Here is a 27,146-nt window from a genome sequence, read left to right as displayed (position 1 = left end):
GCTATGATTTATGTAATAGTATTTGTTGATTAAGTTACATGATTGGATAAATTTAATTTATGGCCATACTACAGTTTTATCACCATTATATCACGTGGACCAAGTAGGAGAATATTAGCACGTCTCTTAATTCTAGGAGACTTGATGTGGCCCACTTGATCGAGCTTATCCCACATCAAGATAAACCTCGTTTAATTGGTGATTAAGTCCAATCAAGAAAGAGGTTATATGGAGTTTATCTTATATGGTAGTTTCTGTGATGGATGGAAACTAATTAGAGATAAACCTTAAAGATAAAGATCTGGATCCCTAATCTAGCACTATAAATAGCCTGTGGATACTCAAGTCTTCCATAGGTTGTAAGCTCCGGATCTCCTCTCTCTTCTGCAGGTCTCTTCTTTCTCATGAGGTCTTCTCTCTTTGTGGTATGACAACTACGTGCTTAAACAACGTAGGCGGAGGCCAGTAAAAAATTATTTATTTATTATTCTGCTACAGTTAATCCAACAAAACATCCTTCAATCTCCTCACGTTTCTTTCCCTCTCATCACCGACAGGGGCAGAGATGGAAACCGAAGCGTTTCCTTATAGGTTCTATAGGGGCATAAGGCTGTACTGGCGCAGGAGGAAGTATCAAAGGGTGGATGGTTCGGGCTCGGGCTCCGGGAAGAAGGCTGCGAGGGCGACGAGATTTGGGTCGAGTCGGGGAGCGAACCGCCGGTTCTGGAGGATCCGCCGAGTTTTCAGGATCCGGATTAAGATCCCGTCGCCGGTCCGGCTGATGGCCCGGCTCAGGGACGCGTACGTTAACGTCATGCTGGGGCTGGCCGGGAAGGAGTCGGCCTGGGCGCTCCCCAACGGACCGGAGGCTCTCTGGGCCAAACGGATCCCCAAGCGCCGGCCGGTCCGACTCGAGCCGGGCACCTACTTTGAGCAGAGGCTCATACTGGAGATCTACAAGTCCTTAGCGGCTTCCGGGGAGCTGGCCGCCTTTTGATGCTGGAAATCTCTCAACATTTGAAGTCGGGGAAAACCTCTCCACAGTTAGGGGTTGCTTATTTTTCTCTTTTTCCTGCCTTTTTTGTTCTCTCTCATGTTTAGGTAACTAATTAAGCCTGCGAGGCTGGGGGAATAAAGCTAGAGAACGCAGTTAATGTTGGGTTATGATGGACCATTTTAAGGTGATAAGGTCCTTCTATGTAGAGAATGTATAAATTAAGCATCCTTTTGCTGATGCCCGAGCTTAAAGGAAGTTGAGTTTGGCAAGAAGGCTGAGTCGTTCCAATTTGACTGGTGAAGTGCACCAAAATGGAGTAAACGTAATGATGTTTTCGTAAACAAACTCTTGCGAGAGCTCCTTTCCTAGTTGGAAAATAAGCTAGAATTGTATTTTTCAGGTTTTGATTAATATTTTCTTTTCCGAGATTTTGCTGGGTTATACCTGTCAAGATGTAATTGTTTATATAAAACACTTTAATATTCTTTTTGTTACTTCCAAATAAAAAAAAGGGGGAGGGACGCAGTCGCTCAGGATGCCATTTTTTTCTTTTTATTTTTGTTGATTAGTCAGCTAATGTAGCCACACTGTCACATTAGCTGCATTATCTCTTAGTTGAGAAATAAATAGTAATTCTTTATCCACTCGAATTTTGAACTGTTATTTTCTCCGGCTAATGTCCTGAGCACACGATGAGGGAAAGAGCAGCGTCATATAAATGTTATATCTATAGTTTCCAAAATTGCTTTTACTAGCTTGTAACCCGTGCGATATGTGGATATGATTTTTTTTTTTCTTAAACTGATTTTGTAGTATGATGTAAGATATATTTAAACTTGGTATATTTATTTAAAGCATATCAGAAAATAAAATTATTTTAGATGTATTTTACATATTTTCCCAAAAAAAAATGGTTAGATTAGTTTTCATATAATTGGTTTGTATTTTTTTCCTACATAGAAGATTCCAAAGGTTAGCGATCAAAAAACAAAACAAAAAAAAACATCAACATCACCATTATCATAGTGGCAATACTTTAAATTTGCCTTGTCATTTTGGTTAATATCATTTTACTTCCACGCTGGAGATTTTGTAACTTATTTCCATGCTTTCTAGGTTATCATTTTATTTACCATATATTCAAATTTGCTTCATGTATCCGACATATTTCTTGTAAATATATACTCTTTGATGTAATCTAAATTAAATATAGGATTTGTTATTAACAATGACTTTATGGAGAATTCTTTATGACGTGTACTCTTGAGTACCGAAAAGCAGGACTCTCCTCTCATCATCTCATTGCGTTTCAGCCGTCCAAACAAGCTAAGAAATGGAGCTCTTTACCTCTCAAGTATATCGAAGCATCCAGCACTACTGGCGCAGAAGAGCCCGTAGAGGGTTGAAGGTTTCATCGTCGCCGAGCAAGAAGGTGAGGTTGGTGGCAATGCTTGGCAAAATTAGACAGCGAGCATGGAAACTGAAGGCGGTGGCGCGGCCGATTCGAAGGCTGCAGCCTGCAGGTTAAGGTGTTTTCGCCACTCCGGCTTCTGGCTCGGATGAGGGATGCATATGTGGATGCGATGCTGGCGTTGGCTGGTGGAGAAGGTCCGCCGAGTGTTTCGGATGGGCTACGGGAGAGGACGATCCCATGGGCTCGTCAAATGAGTGCAAGAAGAAGAGGAGAGTTCGACCGGAGGTTGATGATTCATATATACAATTCACTGGTTGCTCCTCCGGAGGTGCCTCGTAATCATTGTGTCAACTAAGTGTCCGCACCAAGTTGTGTGAAGTGAAACTCATGTACCATTTGAGACCTCAGGAAAGCACCAAGTTGTGTCATCCTTCTCATGTAAATTATTAGGTGTGTTTGTTTGCATGTAATTTTATCACACCTAAGTTGAGTTACTGTAATTTTCTTTTTTCAATGTAATGTTCTGCTCGATTTGTGTCTTATGCTTAAAAGCCGTGGTGAGAAACGTTGCAAGGGTTCTCCCAATTGATTTTTTTTTTTTATATGCTAATCATACAGGTTTTCATCTTTTCTCTTTTTCTATACTTGGAACGCTATCATGTCGCTGGATGTTGGTAAGGTCTTGATGACCTAAGCACGCGGATCTAAGATGAGGGTTGGTCTCTTTTTCCACCCGGATGACGGGATTTGTCACTATTCAGTTACCCGGGCCAAGGGCCCAATACGCAATGGCCATGACATTCGTCGCAGGCCCGCTCGTTCCGTCGTTCGCCGCAGGCCTGGGGATCCGATCGGAAAGGGCCTCACCGAGTTCAAATCGCCCGTTCGCCCTTCTTCTTCCTCAGACCCTCAGACCCCGCTTCTTCTTATTCCTCTTTCCTCCGAGTTCGTCCGTTTCGTGATTCTTCGAGTCTTCATCATCTTCAAGCCTTCAGACGCCTTGAGCTCCGGGTTTCGTCCCTTTTTCCACCCGGCGACGGCCGTGAGACGCCTTGGAGGCGGCATTGTGAGGTGGTCGATGGCGTCAACCAAAGTACCAAAACCATCTACTTCCAAATCTAGGTAGGAGATTGTAAAATTCTTGGTTTATTCTTTAAACATTCGCCTTTACCACATTTGATCGGGTGTTTGATTTGGGAAACAGGTTCCTTTGCTTCAATCGAAGAAAACCGTAGCTTTGCGGATCAACGCCTCTTCAAGTTCCTGTATTCCGTTTATTCTTCCACCTGATTTGGCTTTTGATTTCTCTGTTCTTCTCCATTCCTTTCTTGTTTAGTCTTTTTTCTAGTTGAACTCTCATCTTTGCATGTTTCTATTATTTCTTTAGAAGTCTTTAGTTTTTAATGCTGCATCTTGTTGTTTAGTTGTGAGAAACCAATTAATCTTCTGAAGGTCAGTCTAAATGATTCTATTCTTTTTTTGTACTTGATTGCTGGGGTCAAATGAGTGCACTGTAAATAGGAATGTTTGACATTACTCTGCTATTTTTTCAGTCAAATGCTAGGTATAACTATTGTTATGTAAAACTGTTCGTGAAGTTGTTGGTTCAAATGTGCATGAACACCAGGTCTTATGTGTATTCATATTACCAATTTATTTTCACTTACAACGCCGCATTATCAAAGTCTTTTCACTACGGGAGGTCAATTTAGAGGATACATACAGTTCTGCTGCTTAGTCTGCAGACTTTCGTCTAACGGCATTTTGGGTCAGCCACAACGCCATGTTTTTCAGATAACCATCTAAATTTATGCTTGCATATAAATTTATTCCTCCCATATAATTATTCTGCAGACTTTTGTTAGACACAGCTATTTTTCAGATGCTTGCATATAAATTTTTGTTTGGTGGTATAGATTAACCATCTGAATTGCCCTTCAAGCCATGTATGGCTGTTGTTCTTGATCATCAATTTTCTCCGATGACAAGCTCGATCAATGAAGATTGCAGTTTTAGAGACAAGTTAGAAATTTACGTCTGCTTAGCTCGAAGATGTTCTTGTAAATTCTTATGCCTCATTTCTTGCAATTTGAATGCAGTTGTTATACATCATGTCTTCTAGTGGGACTATTGAAGATGCAAATAGTAAATCAGATGAGCCTACAAATCAAACAAATGGGCAAAGAAAAAAGAAAAAAGCGAACATCTAAAATTTGGGATGATTTTGCAAAGTATGAAGTAGAAAAGAAAATAAGTAGGATAATTATAAAAAGAGAAGAAGCAAGATGTAATCATTGCAAAAGAACATTTAATGGAGCCAACAGTTGAGGAACAACACATTTGAAAAATCATCTTGCTAGTTGTCATCGATTTTTGAATAATGTTGATGCTAAAGGCCAACAAATATTGCAAACATCATTAACACGAGAGGATGGTACTTATTCTTTGGACATATATAAATATGACGAGAGGTTAGCCAATATTTGTTATACATGAATATCTATTTTCTATGGTTGAGCATGAAGGATTTATGGATTTTATTAAATTTTGCGGTCATCTTTTGAATTACAGAGTGGCAGAACTCTTAGAAAGGGGATTATGGAGACATATTTAGAGGAGAGAAAAAAAGGTCTATGTATGTTTGGTCCACTTTCTTTCTGGATAAGTGCAACTATGGATTTATGGACTTCTAGACAAAATAAGTTTTATTTGTGTGTGACATCACATTTTATTGATGATGATTGGATTTTGAAAAAGAAAATAATTAATCTTATGCATGTGGGAGGAATACATATGGGAGCCAATTTGTGCAACACATTTATTGAAAATATGATTGATTGGAACATTGATCGTAAGTTATTTGTATTCACCTTGGACACTGATTGTGCCAATGGTGTTTGTGTTAGGAAAATTGTGGAAAGACTTTAAGAAACACATGTATGTAATGGCCAATTCTTTCATGTGAGATGTGCTGCATATATTATTAATTTAGTTGTGCAAGATGAACTGAAAAGATTAATGTGGCAATTGAAAATATCCAAAAAATGGTGAAGATCATTCGAAGCTCTCCACACAGTTTGAGGAGTTTAAGAAAAGGGCTAAAGAATGTAATTTGGAGACATGCAGAGGTTTGCCCTTTGATGTCCCTACATGGTGGAACTCTACATATATGATGCTTAGGGATACTTGTCACTACAAGAAGGCCTTCAAGAGATTACAGTGCTTTGATCCTTATAGATTCGATATGCGTCCAACATATGATCAATGAAAAGAGGCAAAAGTACTCTGTCAAGCTTTCAAAAATTTCTATAACATCACTGAGCTCCTTTCGGCCACAACATATCCAATTGCAAATCTCTTTTTTCAAAAATTTTATGAAATCCAGTTGCAAATTGTTGAATGGTGCACAACTTCTAAAGATCACCTTTTTCTTTCTATGGTATTATCTATGAAGGAAAAGTTTAACAAATATTGGCAGGAATCTAATCTTGTGGTAGCGGTGGGTTCATTCTTATGTCTTCGCTATAAAATGAAGATGGTGAAATTTTATTACTCACATATCTATCCTTTGAATGGAGAAAAAGATGTCAGTGATATTCATAATATCATTTGGAGGCTTTATAGTGAGTATGAAAGAAAATTTTCTTCCTTTTCTATTCCACTTATGCATGATATTGGTTCATCAAGAGATAGTGGATATATTTTTGATGAGTTTGATGAGATGGAAGAACGAAAAAGAAGGTTCACACAATTTATGAAGGAGAATGCACAGCAGGAACAAGTTAAAATAGATTTGGATATATATATGGAGGAACCTGTATGGCCATGGGTTGAAGGTGATGTCTTTGATATTTTAGCCTGGTGGAAATCTAGTGGCTCAAAGTATCCTATCTTAGCTTGGATTGCAAAAGATATTTTGGCAATTTCAGTATCTATGGTAGCATCGGAATCAGCATTTAGCATAGGTGGACGAGTGACAAATGTATTCCGAAGTTCATTAAATCTTGATATTGTTGAAGCTGTGATCTGTCTTCAAGAGTGGCTAACATCGGAGAAAAAAGTTAATTTGTTGTATTTTGCATAACATTTTTATAAAATTTAATTTATTTATAGTACTTTATTAGTTATTTTTTCATTTTGTTTTACGTACTATTGCTTCTATTATTTGTGATCTTGATTCTCCTGCTGTGTCGGATAGCTATTCTATCTCTGTTGAAGACTCAAACAAATGAACATCAATTCATATACTATGTTAAGGTAAATGTTTATGATACAAAGTTTTAAAAAAATAGTTATTATTTTTGTTTATATATGTTGAAACTTTTATACTAAGATCATCATTTTTATTGTAGGGTGATTGGAGCATTGAAGATTGTCACACGATGTCATTCAATTAAATGGAACTATTCTACTTATTAGTTTATAAAAATTTGCTAAAGATATTTGTGTTGGGATGTATTTGAAGTTTATCTTTGAATGAGATTAACTTTTTCTTTAAAGCTTGTGAAACTTTTGGTGATGAGTATGTTGTAAGTTATCAAGGGTTAATGTGTTATGGAACTTGTTTTTGATGATATGGAGGTATTTTTTTATGACAAATGACCGGCCCTCTCCCACGAATATGACAAATGCCCGTGTCTTCTGATAGAGAAAGGTCAGTTCCATCGCCTTTTCAATATATTCTTGGTTTTCTTGATGTGGGTATTGGAGTTCTTGATTTTGGGTTTGATAGGGCATGTGTTTTCTTGCATAATTTAAGCATAAAAATTGGTGGCTTTAGCGGTCGGGCTGATTTTATTTGCTCATGTTTGCAGAATTTGCCGTTTTTAGGTTGATTTTTGATTGTTTTTTTCTTTTCTTGGGGTTTGATTTAGTGTATAAGCTGTTGAAATTTTTGGGGGTTTAGGGTTTTTGGTGATTAGTTGTTGCCTTTTGTGTATGCTAATTTTAGGGTGGCTTGAATTTATTTGCTTGTCTGTCACTTGTTTGGTGTGTGTGGATGCTGGCTTGCATATGTATATTGACACAAATAATGTTGTTCTTATCTCCTCTGGTATGCTGTAGTCTATAAAGCAAAGAATAGACTCATTCATAATTTCATGGTGTATTTGCCTACGTGTGCATGCCTTTATGATTTTGTGTGAATACACACACTTAAAATAATGTGAGTTCTAATATACTTCCGAGTGTGTGCCATAATAGTCCACTATAGGACATGTTATCAGGTTATTCTGTTCAACCGATATCATCTTAGACATTATTATTTCAGATATCAATGAAAATTTTTGAATTAGACTGTTTTCATGTGCAGCATGCATTTATAATTTTGTATAGTGAGCACCACTGAAGGTCCCATGGCTTTTGTATTCTCTCTCTCTCTCTCTATATATATATATACAGGAATTAGATTGTAATTTAACAAAATAGGTGGCTGAAGAGTGCACCAAGTATCTCTCATTACCTCTTGAGCTTTCCATTCAATGAATGCCCTCCGCTGTTAAAGTTCATACATGTATATCCAGATTGATTGCTTGCATTCACAGATTAGCAGAACTTATTTTTTAGTTTGTCAAATTCTAGAAATATGCCCCTATTTGATTAATATGTTGTCCACCCTGTTATCAGTATTGTGCTGGTCCATTTGCTGTCAGTCCTCGTTAAGTGCCCCTCATCACGAGTTATTTGGTTTGATGCTAACAGATATTTAGCCGAACTGCTGGCTATAGACAGAAATTGGTACCATTTACTCAAGTGCTGCCATTTTGCAGCAGGCTTTTAGATCGAGGTATGTGGTTCCTTTGCTTCTGCCAGTTACATAAAGTCCACTAGCTTAATTGGTCATTATATTGCCTTGCGATTTCCTATGTTGTTGTTTGGTGAAATGGTGGGTCAACATTGTTGCATTATGGGTCATACTTGTCATTATTTGTGGGATTCTCCCTTTGCTTCTGCCTGTTACATGAAGTGCACTTGGTTAATTGGCCATTATATTGGTTTGTGATTTCCTTTTTTCTTATTTGGTGAAATGATGAGTCAACATTGTCGCATTGAGTATGGGCCATGCTTGCCATTATTGCGGGATTCTCACTAAAATAGTATTTGTAGCCATTTTGTTTACAAGTCTTTGAATTTTTACCTTCCATGCTCATTCCATCAGTCAGGTTTTTGGCAAATTGCTTTTAATGTGATTTTACTTTGATTACTTCTTCCTCCTCTACTTTATATTATGTGCCAATAAAATATTCAAATTTGGATGCAAAAAAAAGAAGATTCATATTATCTTTTCTTTATGATCATGTCCTTATTATTAGCTCTCATCATTAAATTTTGCTCAAAAATTGGTTAATATTTAAAAAAATATCTAATTTATATCCATACTCGGATAAAAAAATATGGATATGTTTAATATTTGATTCGTATCCGTAATCATGTATGACAAATATGAATATACTTAATATCCGATTTATATTCGTATCCATTTAGAACAAATATAGATATCAATTTTGATATATCTGTATCTGTATTTTTATTCGTTGAAAAATATGGATATATCAATATCCGATCCATTTTCGGCCCTATTTGATCATAGTGCAATTCAAAATAGGAAAATTCAAATTAGGTTTAGCAATAGCAAGGGTTGAATTGCCAAAAGTAATAATTGTACCACTGAGTTTTATCCTTTTCCAGCCTCATTGAGAAATAGGTCGCAAAAGCTCGACATCCCTGTTTGGCTTTCCATCATTAATGATGCTCTTTTAACCTTTAATTTGGATATTTGCTCTAAAATTTTGCTAATTGATAGTTAAATGGGATTTGCATAATTTTCTTTACTTGCTATTGCATTTAGGAAGAGAGGAGAACAACCATATTTTCTCTTTTACCGCTGAATCACACACGCTTGCTTCTCAGCACGTTCTCTTTTTGTCTCAGGATTGATCAACTACCAAAGTAGTGTTGCAAATGGATTGGGCGTTGGATTGAGGTATGTATGATCCCAACTTGAGGTCTTGATTTTGGAGCTAGACCCCCCTTACTAGTTAATTAGGTCAGGTCATATTAGGTCCATAGAAAAGATTTTAGATCCAAGAGGTTATTAGGGTCGAATTGGGGACAAGCATCATCCAGGCCTAATCCAAGATTAGACGTACTGAACATATAAATTTATGAACTATAACTTAAAAAGATCTATTAATATTCTTGAGAATAGGATAAATAATAATTCATTATAACAATTAATAAATCCTTAAATATAATTGAATGAATGTCGGTTGGAGGAAATGTGTTGTTGAGATAAACATAGAGCGATTGATTAAATAAGATTTCATTAATTCAGTGAATTTGGGAAATCATTTAGAGTAACAAAGAAAGGGGGTTTATATAATTGAAGTTCTTGGGCCGGGCTGAATCGGATCTAGGCCAAGTTAAATCCATTGTTTCTTAACTAAACTAATCCTGGATGATACACGGGCTAGGCAGCATTGGATTGGGTTGAAAAATACAAAATCTAGATCCGATCTGGTTCTCAAGTTGGATCTATATTTTTGACACCAATCCGAACCAAGGATCTTCAAATATGGATAGGGCCAAGTGGCAGGTGTACCCATTTTATTTGCAACCCTACTGCTATACCTCGCCAACAGCATAGTTTTCTAATTTTCCTTTGTCGGTTGTCTCCACCTTAGTCCTCTCTCACCTCTGAATTGAGTTGCAGCAGCTACGGTCAGTTGTTAACTAGCTGTGGGATATGCTGCTGGAGCTCTTGTAGGATAGCCGTGATTCTAATTCTACCTCATCTTCGCCATGGAATATGGTGGACGTGTGCTGCAGGTCGAGCTCATTTCGTTCTCACTTTGCAGTCAAAGTTGATTTTTTTGGTTAGCATTCTAAAATTCATTCTTTTTTCTCAGTACATGAGCCAAATATATCATGTTCAAAGCGGGGGAAAAGGTATTCAAAACCATACAAGGTACAAAGTAGTTGTCATGCTACTAACTTCCAACCACACTATATTAAACCCGATCGCCTTATGCAGGCAGCAAACTTTATTACCAAGGTCAGGTCAAAGATTAGCTTGATTCATGGTTCCAGTCCGGTTGATTGCTTCTCGGGACGGGCCGTGACTTGACACCCGAAAACTAGGGAGGTTATGATCAGGCCTCACAGCTTTGTTTCAATTTTAAACAATTCAAGCCTTGAAGTGTTGAGCAATACTAAATATGGTCTACGCACAGGAAGCAGTCAAAAAGTCGGATATAGACTATTGACCAGTCTGGCCATTCGCAATGCATGAACCCCAGCACAAGTATAAACACTCACCAGGCACAAAAATCCCCACCATGGTTAGTCTCTTCTAATCTCGGTAGTAGAAGAAGAACAAAAAATGGAGGCTGTGTCTCGGATCATTCAGTCCTACTGGCGCCGGAGGACGTATCAGAGACTCGAGGGGATGTCTGTGCTGAGGCAAAAGAACGTCGGAGCAATCAGGCTCAGAAGGCGACGACGTCGACGATCGAAGACAGGGCAGCTTTTTGTCGGGCTGAGACTCAAGGTCTGGTCACCGCCCGGCCTGCTGACCTGGTTGAAGGATGCCCATGTGGACGCCATTCTTCGGTTGGTAGGGCGGGACGGGGTGGTCAGGATGGGCTATGGGGGAGGAGGATTCCTAAGGCCCGTCGGTCGGGTGTAAGGCCCGGGGATTTCGAGAGAAGCAAGGCAGTCCATACATACAACTCCGTTACTGCTGCTTCATAGAAATTATAAATGTTTGCTTATGCCTTGGATTTTATTTCTTATGCTTCTTTTCTCTTATGATTTTCGTTTTGAAACTAATCTTGTTAATTAAGGAGATTCAACTGGTCTTTTTAGTGGATCTCTATATGCTTACTGCCGGGGAATTGAAAGGTTGATACCCCATTTAATTGGGGTTTTTTTTTTTAAACCTCCCCGTAATGCTGGGAACAGCCTTCTGGGCTGTTGGATTTAGAATGAAATTAGATTCTCCGATTGGCCTTCATTTCTCGATGACCATGAAGAAATCGTGTTGTAAGGTGGGAATTGGTTGAGTTGGTAAAGTCTCTCATGATAGATTAAAGTCCTTCGTTTGAAAATGAGTTTCATTTTTTTTTGCTTTTTTGGTTTTGGCTTTTGTTCTTCTCGTATGTAAGCACAGGCATATATTTATGGTTGCATACTTGTTTTTGGCAATCGAACTTGAGAGGCACCACATAAAAAAGATTACGATCGCATGTAAGATAAGGGCGCAATTTAGGATCCATCATGCAGTGAATAGTATGGAGCTTTTACTAGATGCGATCCACAAAGGACTTTGAGATTCATGTCTTGGACATGACCACTTTGGCTTGCCAATAACGTCATCTGCATTATTTACCAGGCATGAATATTGAACTTTGTCGTGCGTTTCACCTACTCTAATGTGACCTCATTGTTATGCAGCAAGAACGTCCAAAACATGCATGAATAAGTTTTGTTTGTTTGCACCCTACTCTAACATAAACTCAATTTTTATGCAGCAAGAACCTGAACAGCATGAATAATATACAACATATATAATTTTTTGTCTACCTACCTTAAAACATGAAGGATATGCTTACATGTTTAGATCAGCTAGAGTTCAAACATTTGGAAATGTTGGTAAGGTTAAAGTGGCCATTTTTCTCTGGATCATTGGATGGGTACTAGCAAAGATATAGAGGTTAAGGCTCAAAGGAAGCATGCTAGCTTGTTTCTGAGGTAAGGCCCGAATTGGGATCATGTTAGATGGCAGATAGAAATGCTACAAGTACACTAGCTTGTTTCTTGAGGTATGGCACAAAGAATTGGAGCCATGCTAAATAACATTTCTGAACTCTGTTCTAATTTGTTTGCAAATCAAACCTTGCCCAAGTAATAATAATCAAACCTTGCAAATCAGACAGAATCACGGGGTGGGTCCTCGCATCTTTTTCTTTATAAAGAAATCGAATCTTTTTCTATCAAGATAACTTTAGCCTTGCCTCTCCGTTAACACGTGGTGTTTCAGACAGAATCAAATGAATCGAAAAGTAAGCGACCCGTACCCACTTCTCCACCAAAATGGCGTGATTTTGTTGGTTGCTTAAAATTACGGACTTAACCTCCCCCACGCGTAGAAGCGCCAAATAAAAAAATCCCCAAAAGAGAATCACCCCCTCTTCCACTTTCGTTCCCCGGTCACCGGAACTCACCTCCCGCTCCGTTCCGCCCAACCCTTTAAACTTCTACTATAAAACTATATCTAAGTCTCCTCTCCCTCTCTCTCTCTCTCTCTCGCTCTCTCTCATATCTTCCTCTTCTCCTCCTCCGTTGGATGGTCTCTTACCGACGGTTCGTGTTATTTGTCTAATCCGAGAGCAAAAGAAGGGGGGAGAAAGAGAGGAGAGATGGGGATGGAAAGTGGAGATGCGGGAGAAGGAGCTCCGTATCTCCTCCTCCTGGAAGACCAGATCAGAGACAACGCCGATTCCGACGATTCTCGGCTTCGGCAGCTCGGTTACAAGCAGGAACTCAGTCGCCGCCTCTCGTACGTTTACCAGCCTCCATTATTCCCATCCTATTCTCTCTCTCTCTCTCTTCAATTTCTTCATTTAATTGCTATAAAACACATTCTATAGATCTTCCCCCTTATTTTTTTTTTTAAAAAAAAACATTCATAAACTCTAGATTTTTTTTCCCCCAATTTTTCCTCATATGAGGTTCAATCACCTTACTAGAAGGTTCACGACGTAGCTGTCGTGCCACGTGACAGGATGAAATTGGTGGTTTATGCTGCTTTCTGTAAACCTGACCAATCCGTCGTGCCACGTAGCGCCCCGGTGGCAAGGGGAAAAAGCTCGATATTTGAGGTCGAGGTCGGATCTCGCACCCGCATGCAAATCTCCATGCGACCGAGCCGGGGTAGCATTGATTTCTTGCACACGAATTGTGTCGCCCTGTGCTGAGCATCAGATTGGGTCAGTATGAGTAAGTCAATAGTTGGAGCCGTGCCCGCAATGTCAGCCGTCCTATAGCGATGGGACGAAGTAGATAGAAAAGGAGAACCCCTTGCGTTCGCGTACACTTCTCATTAGGGCTGGAAGTGGGCCGGGCCGGGTCGGGCCAAACCCCTACCCAAGCCCGGCCCGAATTTTTTTCCCGGGCTTCGGGCCGGGCCGGGGCCCGAAAAATTTTTAAGGAACAAGGCCTGAGCCCGGCCCGAGCCCGGCCCGAGCCCATTTGGGCCGGCCCAGTTGGGCCCTGACCTGGGCCGGCCCGTTTGGGCCAGCTCGTTTGGGCCAGCCCGATCCCGAGCCCGGCCCGATCAAAGTTCATGTGCACAGGTATGAGTTTTTGAATCTAACCGGACAATCTCAGAACATGAACAAGGATTTTCTGGTATATATTGACTTTCACCATTTGTTCATATAAACATTTAAATGACGATCAGTTCAACCAGCAAGGCACATAATCTACCTTGAAGACTACAGATTTAATGACATGATTCAAGTATAAATTAATTAAAAAGTATAGAAGATCAAGTAGATATGGAGATTAGTAAAAAAATAATATTTTAGGCACCACAGTCCACAGAGGAAGGAGGAGAAGAGGATAAGTAATTACCTCTTTCTCGGCAGGTCGGTCAGCGCCACAGAGGAAGGAGGAGAAGAGGATCGGGGCCGGTCGGTCAGCGCCGGAGAGGAGGGAGAAGGAAAGGAGAAACGCCTGGTCGAATGGTCGATCTGTTTTTTTTAAATACCCTTATATCAATAGATTATCAAGGAGAAGGACCGTTGATTCCTATCAAGACTCAAGAGAGAATAGAACAAGGTAAAGCACCAAGAGAGAATAGATTATCCAAAAAACCCTAATCTGAGAGCCGACTAGAGCCGATGCACCTCAAGTGACGATCAATTTTGGCGGTGAGGGGGTTGAGCCTGGAGGAGAAGGGAGATGAGGGCGACGATCCGAGACGATTGGCACTCGGTGAGTCGGCGACGACGACGATCCGAGAAGGGAGCGGAGAAACCCTAGCCGACGACGACGAGCCTCCACCGCTCTCGTCTCGCCTCTGCACTCGACAAGCCGCTGCCGACGACGACGACTGGTGAGAAACCCTAGACGACGATGAGCCTCCACGCCTCCACTGGACCACCGTCTCCGGCTCTCCGCGTCTCGGTCTCGCGGCTCTCCGCTCTCGCCTCTGCAAATCACGACTCGTCAAACAAAACCCCAAAAATCCCCCTAAGTCGCGACTCGCGACTGGCTCGGGCCGTCTGCCCGTCTTCGATCTTGTTCGGGCTGGCATTGGGCCCGGGCTCGGGCTGGGCCCGGGCCGGGCCAATGGAAAACCCGAGCCCGGCCCGAAATAGAATTGGGCTTAAGTTTTCAGCCCGAGCCCGGCCTGAAATTCATTGGGTTTAACCCATAGCCCGGCCCGCAGGCAGCCCGATCCGATGGGCTTCGGGCCGGCCCGAGCCCACTTCCAGCCCTACTTCTCATGGATGTGATAGAGATCATAGTCGTCCAACTGCGCTGGGATGCTGATTGGTATATGGTGGGCGCGCACATGGGAATTGGGTTCGTTGGCCGACGTTGCCGCAAAGTGCGCCTGTTAGTTGAGGGTGCAGGTGGGTCAAGGCGGGATCTGAATTGATATAGAGTTGGGATCTAAGATTTAGACGAAATTGGTGTGTCTAGACTGGGCAAATAAAGTCCCATTAGGCTATCACGATTGGAATAGAGTGAGCTTATCTTGGATTACTCAGTCCAACACTACCTCTTTAGGGTATGTTGGGATAATCCAGTGAGGATCATGAAACTACAAATCAAGACAAACGTATATTTAGGAGTATCATGCGGGTTTGTGTTTAGTCTCACATCGGTTATTTATTGGATAAATATTGGGTACTCATACAGGATCAAGAAGCCTAAATAATACCTTCCGATTAGCTATTTTGGGTGAGGTCCTGAGTTGTTACAAATAGTATCAGAAGAGATCAGGCTTATAATCTATATGGACTAGAGGACACTGTAGCACAGATCCATTGGGGCTGACCACAGGCCGGTCGTGGTGCTTCTGATTAGATTTGAATGGATTTGAACCTTTAGTCTGACGAGGACGTCAAGACTTAAAATGGAGGAGTATATGAGGACCCGTGCGAGCGTGTATTTAATCCCACATTGGTCATTCGTTGGGTAGATCTTGGATTTTCATATAGGATTAAGAAACCCAAATAATACCTTTCGGCTCGATTTTTTTGGTGAGGTCCTAGGTTGTTACAATATTCGTAGAATTCTCAGGAATAGCATCAGAGTGGGCTGGCCCGAATCCTATAGAAAGAAAAAAAAAATCTCTCATCAGACTTCTCGTCCACATCAACCGGATCTCTTTTAGTCCATTCATATAAAATGGGGAAAAAAATTAATGAGGTCTTTTTTCTTCATATAGGAATCGGACCAGCCCACTCTAAAATTTTTTTTATGAATTCTGTGAATATAGGTCTGGCCCGGTCTGTGTTCCTGCGAATCATATAGAATCGCACGGGATTATCCAAATAGGCCCTTATTTGGATTATTAGTCAATTGGTTTTAGCACTTACCTAGGCCATATAGCTGACCCTGGCTTGGACTCAAGGCACTTAAATATAATCCACAAGCCAAACTCTGGCCATGTACGGCCGTATGAGAAAAGGGCCTAAACCCACACTTCAAAATGTCAGGTTTACGCCATAAATTACCAGCAAGGCAATGGAAATTCCTCATCTCAACCGTCAATGATCCAAGCGACTGCGACTACACTTTTCAAAAGTGGATTACCGAGGGGAGAATTAATATATTTTCTGGAGTTGCCAAATTATAATCTGTTACGTTGCAAATTCTTAAATTAGTGATGCGCAGCAAGGCAGTCTTATCCTGAACTTTCATGAATAAAAGGTCAGACCAGTGTAGAACCCAAAACTAAATTAGGCTGACTAGGGTTGTTTGATGGTTACAAGGCCTTGTAACAAAATATGCTAGGTTATTTGCAAGAGTTCTACTCCTTTATATATGTCAATTGCATGCATTTAATCTAAAATGCGTCACATAGTTGTGTGGTTTCCACCTTGGAGCTGAGTTGAAACCCCTAATCCCTCCTTTTTTGGTTGCAACAGGGTCAGCATTGCATGCCTTGTGTCTTTAATCCAAGCAATACGAACAATGCATTTGGTCCTGTGGTCTTCAAATTAGATTGATTGAAGAAAATTCTAGCTACTTATAGAATGCTGTGGAATGAAGATAGCAAGAATTTTCAGACTCTGAAATTTTACTCCACGAATCCATATTGAAGTCGTGGAAGAGACCCCTTGATGAGCAGTATTCTTAGACCTTAGCCTATTGGATGACTATTAGATCCAAAAGCTTAAAACGTTAGAAAAGGGGTCAACAATATATATCAGGCCTTAATTAATCTCTAAACTACACCTTGTATTCCACCACGGTCCTCTCGAACGCGCGTTCCCTGTAGAAAATAGCTAGTATCAGTCATTAGTTCTTGGAGAAGCTGGTAGATTAAATGTAAACTTTGCATTTACTATTAGAGGCTGTGATGTTGAATAATGTTTGTGCAGGGCGATATCCAATTTTTCTGTCACATTTTCCATAATATCAATCCTCACGGGCATAACAACACTGTTTAACACTGGCCTCGCATTTGGAGGACCAGCGACCATGATCTATGGATGGCCCATAGCTGGTGGATTCACTCTGGTGGTTGGCCTTGCTATGGCTGAGATCTGCTCTGCCTATCCTACCTCTGGTGGACTCTATTTTTGGAGTGCTAAGCTCTGTGGAGACCAGTGGGGACCTTTTGCTTCATGGATCACTGGCTGGTGAGTCTGCATATTTCCCTTTATCCAGCTTTGAAAATTTTCTTTGAAGTTTGGTTGGTGAAATTTTGCTACGCGATGAGAGTTAGTTCTTTGCATCAATACACATTTTCAGAGAACAAGTAGTCTAGGTTCACCATAGGTTTAATCATCTATGCACCTGTTATTTTATATTTACACATAAATCATCTAATATTTATTGGTGCTTATATACCAACATTTCCAAGTGCTAAAATTATGATTGTACATCTGATTTATGTAGATGGAAATTCATGTCTTGAATCTATAGACTGCATCTTGAGTATGGTGACAGATCTTTTTTTTCTTTTTGAATAAAAAGTGTCTTGTGACACTATTTTATAGATTAATGAATTTTATATAATATTGCAAATAAGCTGATATTTGTGCATATGGAATCAAAGCAACAGCCTTTTTCAAGGGGCTATTACGGATCTATGGTTATTGTATTTGATCTCATAAATGGGTGCAGTGTTAGCTGAGTTAAAAGGGGGACAGGTTAGGTCTAAAGCTACTTTTCAGCTTGGGATGTGCATAGTTCCCTGGAATGTATAGAGCTTAACAACAATTCTTCTGCCGCACAGTTGAGGACCTCATGGTTGGATGATCTCCATGCCTCTCTCAGGGGATCACAGCCCTTCAGAGAGGTAATAAGAAAGTTCATATCCTTAAGGATGCATCCACTGGAATGGCGTCCCTTGGAATCCAGATGTAACTCTTTGGCCATCCTAAGAGAATATACATGTATATCTACCCACCCACATACATACATACATACCTACATATACGTATGTATATGTGTGTGCATGTATGTGTGTATATTAGGTTTGGATGCCTCTAGATACTTTCTAGTCAAAACCAACAAAGAAGCTGTCAAAATAAAAATCAGCACCGTGACCTGGGTTATAAAAATACTTCGAGAATAAAAACTTTTTACTTTTCAAGATCTCTTGCCTATACATTGAGCCATGAAAAAAAAATGAATAGTAAAAATTAGCTAGTGATCAAAAACATAGTATAAATCATATAAATTGCTAAATTTAAAACATTGATCTTGATCTAAATATTTTAAAATATATTAGATTTCATTCAACTTGAATATGTTTAAACTAGATCGAATTGGAACATGATATCAAATATATTAAATTTCATTCAACTTGAATATGTTTAAACTAGATCAAATTGGAACATGATATCACGATTTTGAAATTGTCAATTTAATTTTCATTTAATGCATGGGTAGAAGATCTCAAAATACATGATCTTTGGTTTTTAGTCAAATATAAATGTCATAAATCATAATCAACAGTGCTGATTTTATTTGGAAAGGTCAAAACTTTTGGAGCCAAATCCTCTCATTAACATCCTAGCTTAACTCTCTCTCCATCTAAATATATAATGTCTAATGTGGATATGTTCTACTATGTCATCCGTCAGGGAATTAAGTAGTTGCACATGCTAACTGTCAGATTGGGTAAGACTGCTCATCGGCAAGGGCTCCAAATTAGTCAAAACTTCACTAGATAATACATCGCATGAATCTTTTAGGCACTCGTGCTAGTATAGCTGATTTTGTAGCAACTCGAGACCTCATCCAAAAAGACTAGCTGAAAAGTATTATTTGGGTTCCTTAATTTTGTGTAAATATTCAAGATTTATCCAGCGAATAACCGATATAAGACTAAACACACACTTGCACGGGTTCTCACATACTTCTTTCCTTGCATTTAAGTCCTGACGTTCTTGTCAGGATTCAAATTTAATCATAAGCATCACGATCGGTCTGTAGTCAGGCTCAATGAATTTATGTTGCAGTGTCTCTTAGTCCACATAGGTTATGGGCCAAATTCGCTCTGATACTATTTGTAATAATTCAGGACTCCACCTAAAAAAGTTAACCAAAAGATATTATTTGGGTTTCTTAATCTTGTACAAGTATTGAAGATATATCCAACGAATAACAACTAAACACTTCCTCACAAATTTTCTTTCTAGTTTAGGTCCTCACCGCTTCCCGGAATAAAAATGAAGCTTTTGTTAAGCTTTCAACTAGTTAGTCTGGTTTCTTGTCATCTTTCATTAAATCTTTTGTGGTCACTGATGCATGCTACTGCTGCAAGTTCTTATATCATCCCCCAAGTCGAGCGTTTCCATATATATGTTATCCATGTTTATAATTTGTTGACATACTGACATCTACTAGCCAAACTATTCTTCATCATTAGTATGCTGTAACTAGCTTTTGTTCTCAGATGTCTCTGATACCCTTTGGCTGAGGAAAAGGACTTGTAGGTTCCATCATGCTGAAAACTTTCTTAATCCTCAAAATTTTGCCAGTCCAATCTTCAATTGCTTGTGGTGGACATTTTCCTTGGATTTAAATTTTTTTTATTCCAATTTCAGAATTGACTGTAATGGTATTTTGAACAATGAACGGACCATAATAGTCGTCCTCATAAGCTGATTGTTTCTCTTCTATGCCTGACCTCATCTTCTTGGAACTGTCTGTCTAGTCCAAGTGTTGTTAAATTAATGAAACATTAGGAATATAATACCATGCAGACTTTTCAAGTGCAGTATTTTAGTCATTACTCTAGATCATAGAGATATTATCGCCCTTATCAACAAAAGAAGTCTTACTCATGTCACATGGATGATTGTTACCTTAAGACTTTTATAACATCGATCTTGGATCGTCACAAAACCATGCCCACCAAACTCTTTGGGGCATTTGGTGACCTAAATGGGACCGTCATGGTGATCATGGTGATCTATGATCACAGATGATTAGAGATGCTATTTAAGATAATTTATAATACGATTATATATCGGCAATGATCTATCGTGCATGAATTCTAAAAAGGTCACATGCAAAACAAAGTGATCGGAACGAACTTAGTTTAGAAAAATCATTATATCAAAAATGGGTATGATCACATATGATTAAAGATGCTATTTAAGATAATTTATAATACGATTATATATCGGCAATGATCTATCGTGCATGAATTCTAAAAAGGTCACATGCAAAACAAAGTGATCGGAATGAACTTAGTTTAGAAAAATCATCATATCAAAATGGGCATCGCCAAAGAGAAACCTCCACAAGCTATGACTTTATATGAACTTGGTTATCAAACATAGGAATTGCATGTTTCTTGCCTGCGCTGCAAGAAAGTAGGAGCAAATTGCAGGTTCATTTTTTATTTGAGAAACTCATAAAAATTGGCTCATAGTGGCTGGTGGCTAAACCTCACTCTTATGATTCAGGCCGTGGCAGTCCAAATTTGAACTGGTCTTGCAGAAGACCGCATTAGAAAAAGGCCCTTTACAATTTCTGGTAGAAAAACAAGGCACGTGGGAGATTCTACTACCTGTCACGTTTCCTCCTAGTTATCATAAAGTCAATATATCTCGCTCCTGTGGCGCCCAAAATCTGGCGGCCTATCTTCTTAGGCGATCAATATCATCAAACATACCTTCGATGGCTCTGATCCCTTAACCTAAATTGGGGACCTCACATGTGGGCATATCCTTGGTGGCCCGATAATAAAAGCAGTGCCATTGGGATTTGGGGCAGCCGATTAAAGCCCATGCTATCTGGATCACTCTGGACCCGGCTATCGCAATCTCATTCCCCGAGCTCAGGTCCTTTACCATATATAATTCCCGTCAATGTCTCTCGACACCCTATAAAAAATCCACGACTTTGTGCCAGCCTTTCAAAGATTCTCCTATCAATCAATCTAGGCCTCCACGTTTCGGCCCCTCATTGCTTGCTTCGATTGGCCCGAGAAAACCTCCAAATAGGAATACTGTAGATGGAGGAAAAGATACAGTGGTGAGAAATGAAAGAGAGGCCGGTCAGAGTCTTCGGCTGTATTTGGATTCCTAAATGATACTTGTCAACAACCCTCCCGCTTGGATTATTGGAGTTCTGGGAGGCGGAAAGAGCTCAGGGAAGCGTAGGTTGGTCTCTTCCCTTCTTTTACCCCTAACCATCTCTCGTTCTTCGAAGGGAGCGTCCTTCTGGTGGTCATAGAGAGATGGTCTGGGGAAAGGATGCGACAAATGGCTCCACAAGGAGTGATGTCGACTCCTCCATGGATACCGGGCATTCTCGCCTCCACGAGCTTGGTTACAAGCAGGAGCTCAAACGCGATCTCTCGTAATTATCTCGACTCAAATGCTCGGTTCCTTGCTTGGGTTGCATTCTTTTTTGTGGGTGTGTGTGTGTCTTTTGGATTCATGGGTAGTGTTGGGGAATTGCAGGGTGTTGTCCAACTTCGCCTTCTCATTTTCGATCATATCAGTGCTCACTGGTATCACCACCCTTTACAACACCGGTCTGAAGTTTGGAGGGCCTGTAGCCATGACATACGGGTGGTTTATCGCTGGGTTCTTTACAATGATTGTTGGCCTTTCGATGGCGGAAATCTGCTCATCATACCCGACATCTGGCGGCCTGTACTACTGGAGTGCTAAGCTCTCGGGGAACGAGTGGGCACCCTTTGCTTCCTGGATGACTGGCTGGTACTACTATTGGATCTGGCTGTTTGGTCTCTCTTTCTTTGTTGAACTGCTTGTTTTTGTATTGAATTGCCATTCCTCTGGGAGGATTTCTGCTTCTTGTTTCCCCCCCCCCCCCCACCTATAATACCATTCCTTTCCTTGGAATTGTTTGGGGTGTAGAAAACTCTTTGTGCTATATAGGATGTGTTGCACAGAAGCCCGCAACTAGAACCTGGATAGTGTTTTAATTGAATAATTTTCTACCAAAGAGCCTGCAATTTTAGTTGCTGATATTGCTTGATGATCCTGAAGAATACTGATTTTATTACCAATTAGAGCTATTAACCAGTCATTCTTGTGGAGAACTTGGTCTCCAATTGATCCAATGAGCATTAACATAGAGTGGACAAACAAACACCTGTCAACAATGGGAATCAATATATCAAATTGCTAGTTTCTTTCAGGAAATACCATGACTTCCCTGGTTGCGTAGGAGTGGTGGAACCATTTGCTGCTTAATTCAATCTTTTCAGTTATCCAAAGTACACAGGCAAGAGTATAGGATAAATAATTTAGTTATTGGATGTTCGACATTCCACCACTGGATAAGAAGTTTGATTCATGTTACAACAAAAGTTAAGATTGTGCATATCTGGCAAAATAATTTTTTATCTCTTTTTAGTTCTCATTTTAAAATCTCTCTATATCTATGTTTTATTTCCTTGCATGAAAAGAGGTTCGTGAATTTTACAATTTAGATGCCTGTCTAAAGTGCATGTGACTCCCAACTTTTGTACTTACTCCATGCAACAAAGGCAGTTGAGACTTGTCAGTCATTAGATTCTCTGCAAAGCTTATATTGACAGATGGATGTAATATTTTTAGTATACTAGTTCCACCACCACCTCTTTTTCGAGAGATCAGTGGAACCAGACCCTCTATCTGCTGCATCTTAGTGGTTATCTTTGTCCGCCTGTTAGATTCCCTTTCACCTTTTATATTTGGTAGGACTGGTAATGGAGTATATAAAGCAAAATAGTTGTCATGCATCGATCTTAAAACTTGAACTGAAAATGCTGCATGATATGAGCAAAATTGGTCTCTTTTAGGCCAAAAATACATTTGACTGTGTTCTTGTAGGCTAGAGGCTTGCTTAAGCAATAGATTCTGAGAATGATGCAAAATTGTATCATTTTGTAACAGATGTTACAATATAAAATCTGCTACTAGAAATGTTTCAAGTGAAAAGGTGACTTAGAGCTTTTGGTATATCTAACAAAATTGAGTTTGCAAAGGCTTGAAAGATAAGCCATTTTTATGTGTTTATTTTGAAATGGAAAATAATTTTTTTTTGTTGGCATATGACCATGTAATCCATTAGATTAGTGCTCTCTCTGTGAGATAATAATTTCTATTGATTTTCATGCAGGTTTAACATTGTTGGACAGGTAATACCAGAAGTTATTGGGTTTGAAGTTCAAAGCCTTTATTGTCCAGTGGAGAGCATACCTCAACTGGAGCTAAACAATCCTTTTATATTCTTCTGAGCAGTTAAAGAAATTTCTGTTTTGCAGTGGGCAGTCACTACTAGTATAGATTTCTCACTTGCACAACTATTGCAAGTAATTATCCTACTTAGCACTGGTGGAAACAATGGAGGAGGATACCTGGCTTCTAAATATGTGGTCATCGGGTTTCATGGGGGAATTCTGCTGATTCATGCCATAATAAACAGTCTATCAATTACCTGGTTATCTTTCTTTGGACAGCTTGCGGCTATCTGGAATGTCTTAGGTAGGATTATACTTTCCATTTTTCATTTTTTTAAGGTCATCAGAGAGATTGAAACAATCTTCCACTTGGTTACCAAATGAAGTTGTTCTCTTCAGGTGTCTTTGTCCTTATGATCCTTATACCAACTGTTGCTACTGAGAGGGCCAGTGCAGATTTTGTGTTTTCTCATTTCAACACTGAAAATGATGCTGGAATCCACAGCAAGCTATACATTTTTGTCTTGGGACTCTTGATGAGTCAATACACACTGACAGGATATGATGCATCTGCTCATATGGTAAGAATTATTCCTGTAGTGTTTTACTATGCTCATGTTAGATATTCGATTTATCACCTAGTTAATGACTATACCTTCATAATTGACACATCCTACTAGATTTACCATACTTTGGCATTATTTCCACCGAATCCCCTTTCTTCTGTCGTAAGGAGATAGTCCTTTTTCATCACTTCCATCTTAAATCTTCTCAAATCATTTCTTCTCAAAGCATCTAACTTCAGATCTAAGTTCTCTTACTTTGACATAAATTAATTTAAAGCCCAAAATTTGTTTTTCTTTTCCTTCATCTACTATCATATACTCATGTACTTATGTTATATTAATCTTGGCTGTTTCATAAAGATCTTATGCAAATGTTAAATTGGTTCTTTAGCATATATCTTTTTTCCCCAGACAGAGGAAACTAAAAACGCAGATAAGAATGGACCAAAAGGAATAATCAGTGCCATTGGCGTATCAATCATTGCAGGCTGGGGTTATCTGCTTGGCATCACATTTGCAGTTAACAACATTCCATATCTTTTGAGCACCGACAATGATGCTGGAGGTTATGCAATTGCAGAAGTTTTCTACCTTGCCTTTAAGAGTAGATATGGAAATGGTGTAGGTGGCATCATTTGCTTGGGAGTTGTTGCTGTTGCTATATTTTTTTGTGGTATGAGCTCAGTAACAAGCAACTCTAGGTAAACATGACTTATATGCTAATTAATATCTGAAATGTTTATCTATTATTTCTCTCTTAAAAGGGGTTAATCCGAGTCGATTTATTTTTGTTTGTTGGCTCTAATTTTTAATTATTAGATGCCAAAAAATTATTGTTTGACTGTTTCCTCAAATTTAGGATGGCGTATGCATTCTCAAGAGATGGAGCAATGCCGCTATCGTCATTGTGGCATAAAGTGAACAAGCAAGATGTACCATTAAATGCAGTTTGGCTCTCAGCATTTATATCTTTCTGTATGGCTTTGACGGTAATGACTTTTCTCTTGATCTGCCTTGTTTGTTTAAGGTCGCCCACTTTCTGGTTTCATCATGCATGTATTAGGACTACGATTGAAATATTATTTGGATATAGCTTGTGTTTCATGCACATGCAATCATGGAATAACCTAGCCCCCAGATGCTAAGAGGTTGCATGTTACTGGTGCTTAATTCTTCCAACAGAATCATATCAAAATTGTAGGTATCGTAACATTTGAAAAAACAAAGACCTGCACGAGTTACAGTGTCAAATTTGGATTCTTGGAGATCAATGCCTTGTTAATTTCGCTGCAATAATGCTTGCAAATATTTAAGGTGATTGCCTGAATCTTTTATTTCTAGCATCAGATTTTTTGCCCCTAAATATGTATTCAAGTTTCGATACTCTGTTTGGAACAATCATCACCTGCATTTGCATAAATTGACATTGGCATTTTGTCAAATGAAGTGTTCTTTCTTCCATAACTCACCTAGTTTCCCAATCTCAGTCTCCTAAATTGTGAACCTGTAGGCCTGGACTTTGCACTAACTGTTTAGCAACAGAGCCCTCCAAATGTGACATGCAGTAAAAGAACCCCCTCAAATTTTGCTTAGCTTATTACTTAACGAGTATCCAAAATCACCTTATTTAGAAGTCATCTGCTGTTAATGGACTGGCTAAACTGGCGAGGGTTCAGATCCATGGTGAGAATGTGCCTTCAAATAGTACTTGCATACAAAACTACACATGCAAACACAGACCAGTCTCATGAAATTTTCAGTTAATGACTGAAAGCAACAGAAGAGAACCAAAGGTTATATCTGATTCAACTGCCCTAGCCCCCTCAAAGAGAGGAAAAGGGGGTAAGGTGGAGAAAGAAAGAAGAGGGTTATGCGAGAATTATCGATTATTTACGTAGATGTTTGCATGGTATAAGTTCTATTATTTGTTTTCTTGATTTTGTTATGGAATTCCTGCAAGTCTCATGATTTCTTTTGGATGCGCATTCTCACTACTTGTAAGTGTAAGAATCCCTGCTCAATGACTTATCTCTTTTCTCATATCCTTTTTTTACAGTCTCTTGGAAGCTTAGTAGCATTCCAGGCTATGGTGTCAATAGCTACAATTGGACTCTACATTGCTTATGCTTTGCCTATCTTCTTCCGGGTGACCCTAGCACGCAAATCTTTTGTTCCAGGCCCCTTCAACCTTGGCAGGTATGGGATACTAGTGGGTTGGGTTGCTGTCCTCTGGGTTGCAACAATCACAGTACTATTTTCGCTTCCTGTTGCGTATCCCATAACAAAGGATACTCTCAATTACACTCCAGTTGCTGTGGGTGGCCTATTCATCCTCTCAGTGTCATCATGGATTCTGAGTGCAAGACACTGGTTCAAAGGCCCTATAACAAATATAGATACATGAATAGAGAAGTGGTGTTATTATGTATTTGTGAAGCACATGAATGAAGAATTAATTGCTTAAATTGTCTTTTCCTTTGATGTACCTGATTGTGTGTTTGGTGTTCCAAATTAGGATTTCCATGATCTTATTTTGCTTTTCATGGTTCCTAAGCAGCAGCTGTCTCAGGGACAGGAAACCTCAAATGTGAATTATATCTACATTAGGGAGAGTTTTCTCCAATGGTTTACTTATGCTTTTATGCACTTGGCTAGGTCCAAATCTTCTAATTTGACACACTAATACTAATCTGATTGCATTTTTACATATAGTTTTCAATATCATCATGCTTAATTTGACTTATGATATAATGATAGAAGGCTATCTTAATCCTACCCAGAGTATACCTCCTGATCTTGGAAATGATATGCCACAGCTTCTTCTTTAGAAAAGAGAGAGAGAGAAGCTAGAAGGTAGGTTTCCTAACCTTTTTCTAAAAGTAATTTGTTGATTTTTTCTTCTTGTAAAAGCATTTTTTAGATACCAAGCATGCCGTATAAGACTTTTTAACTTGAACTATTTTTAAGTTCAATTTAGATCTATGTTGGTATGGGCTGCACAACAGTAACATTACCTTTTTCGTAACATTATATTTGGTGGATGGTTGTAATCTCACGTTAGAAAGGAGTTTGGGAAGATTGTTGTGATTTCTATGCAATTTATTGTTATGATACATAACTGTAATAATGCTTAACAAACAAATATAGTCATGAATGTTGTCCGAGTTGCAGAAGATGATGGATGTATATATTATCCTATAATAAGGAGGATTGAGAAGGGATAGGTGGATTTTCTTAGGAACTAACAACGAAACAAAAGGTTACACTCTG

At 39.3% G+C, this 27,146-nt stretch overlaps 2 protein-coding genes and 1 long non-coding RNA gene across 11 annotated transcripts; all 3 read left to right on the top strand.

Annotated features, from left to right (window-relative positions):
* Nucleotides 1–565: 565 nt before the first annotated feature.
* Nucleotides 566–997, top strand: LOC103705677 (uncharacterized). The gene has a single exon (XM_008789483.4). It carries the CDS (start codon nt 566–568, stop codon nt 995–997), a length of 432 nt encoding a protein of 143 aa, XP_008787705.3.
* Nucleotides 998–3,181: 2,184 nt separating this feature from the next.
* LOC148715344 (uncharacterized) lies at nt 3,182–11,992 on the top strand. 7 transcript variants are annotated; one of them, XR_015968650.2, is made up of 8 exons: nt 3,182–3,533; nt 3,616–3,676; nt 6,610–6,668; nt 6,764–7,065; nt 8,112–8,196; nt 9,342–10,238; nt 10,319–10,377; nt 10,444–11,992. It is a non-coding gene; the product is annotated as an uncharacterized LOC148715344 (long non-coding RNA). The 7 variants fall into 7 exon arrangements; XR_015968648.2 differs by having other exon boundaries at nt 3,194–3,533; nt 3,616–6,668; nt 10,444–10,554; nt 10,650–11,977; XR_015968632.2 differs by having other exon boundaries at nt 3,194–3,533; nt 3,616–6,668; nt 10,444–10,554; nt 10,643–11,977.
* A 581-nt stretch (nt 11,993–12,573) lies between these two features.
* On the top strand, nt 12,574–26,530 carry LOC103705651 (amino-acid permease BAT1 homolog). 3 transcript variants are annotated; one of them, XM_039125651.3, is made up of 8 exons: nt 12,574–12,969; nt 17,033–17,293; nt 23,250–23,268; nt 23,395–23,614; nt 23,710–23,891; nt 24,288–24,577; nt 24,736–24,865; nt 25,933–26,530. In XM_039125651.3, the coding sequence occupies exons 1-8, from the start codon at nt 12,830–12,832 to the stop codon at nt 26,278–26,280; spliced, it is 1,590 nt and encodes a 529-aa protein (XP_038981579.3). In that variant the 5' UTR covers nt 12,574–12,829; the 3' UTR covers nt 26,281–26,530. The 3 variants fall into 3 exon arrangements, with proteins under 3 accessions (XP_038981579.3, XP_038981580.3, XP_038981581.3); XM_039125652.3 differs by lacking the exons at nt 12,574–12,969; nt 17,033–17,293 and adding exons at nt 21,008–21,476; nt 21,581–21,841; XM_039125653.3 differs by lacking the exons at nt 12,574–12,969; nt 17,033–17,293 and adding an exon at nt 21,044–21,476.
* The last annotated feature ends 616 nt before the right edge of the window (nt 26,531–27,146 follow it).

Source organism: Phoenix dactylifera, chromosome 1 (genome assembly GCF_051530095.1).
Source record: "Phoenix dactylifera cultivar Ajwa chromosome 1, Ajwa_hap1_PhDact_Kaust_v1.1, whole genome shotgun sequence".
Classification (NCBI taxonomy): Eukaryota; Viridiplantae; Streptophyta; class Magnoliopsida; order Arecales; family Arecaceae; genus Phoenix; species Phoenix dactylifera.
This window is presented reverse-complemented; position numbering and strand designations above follow the sequence as displayed.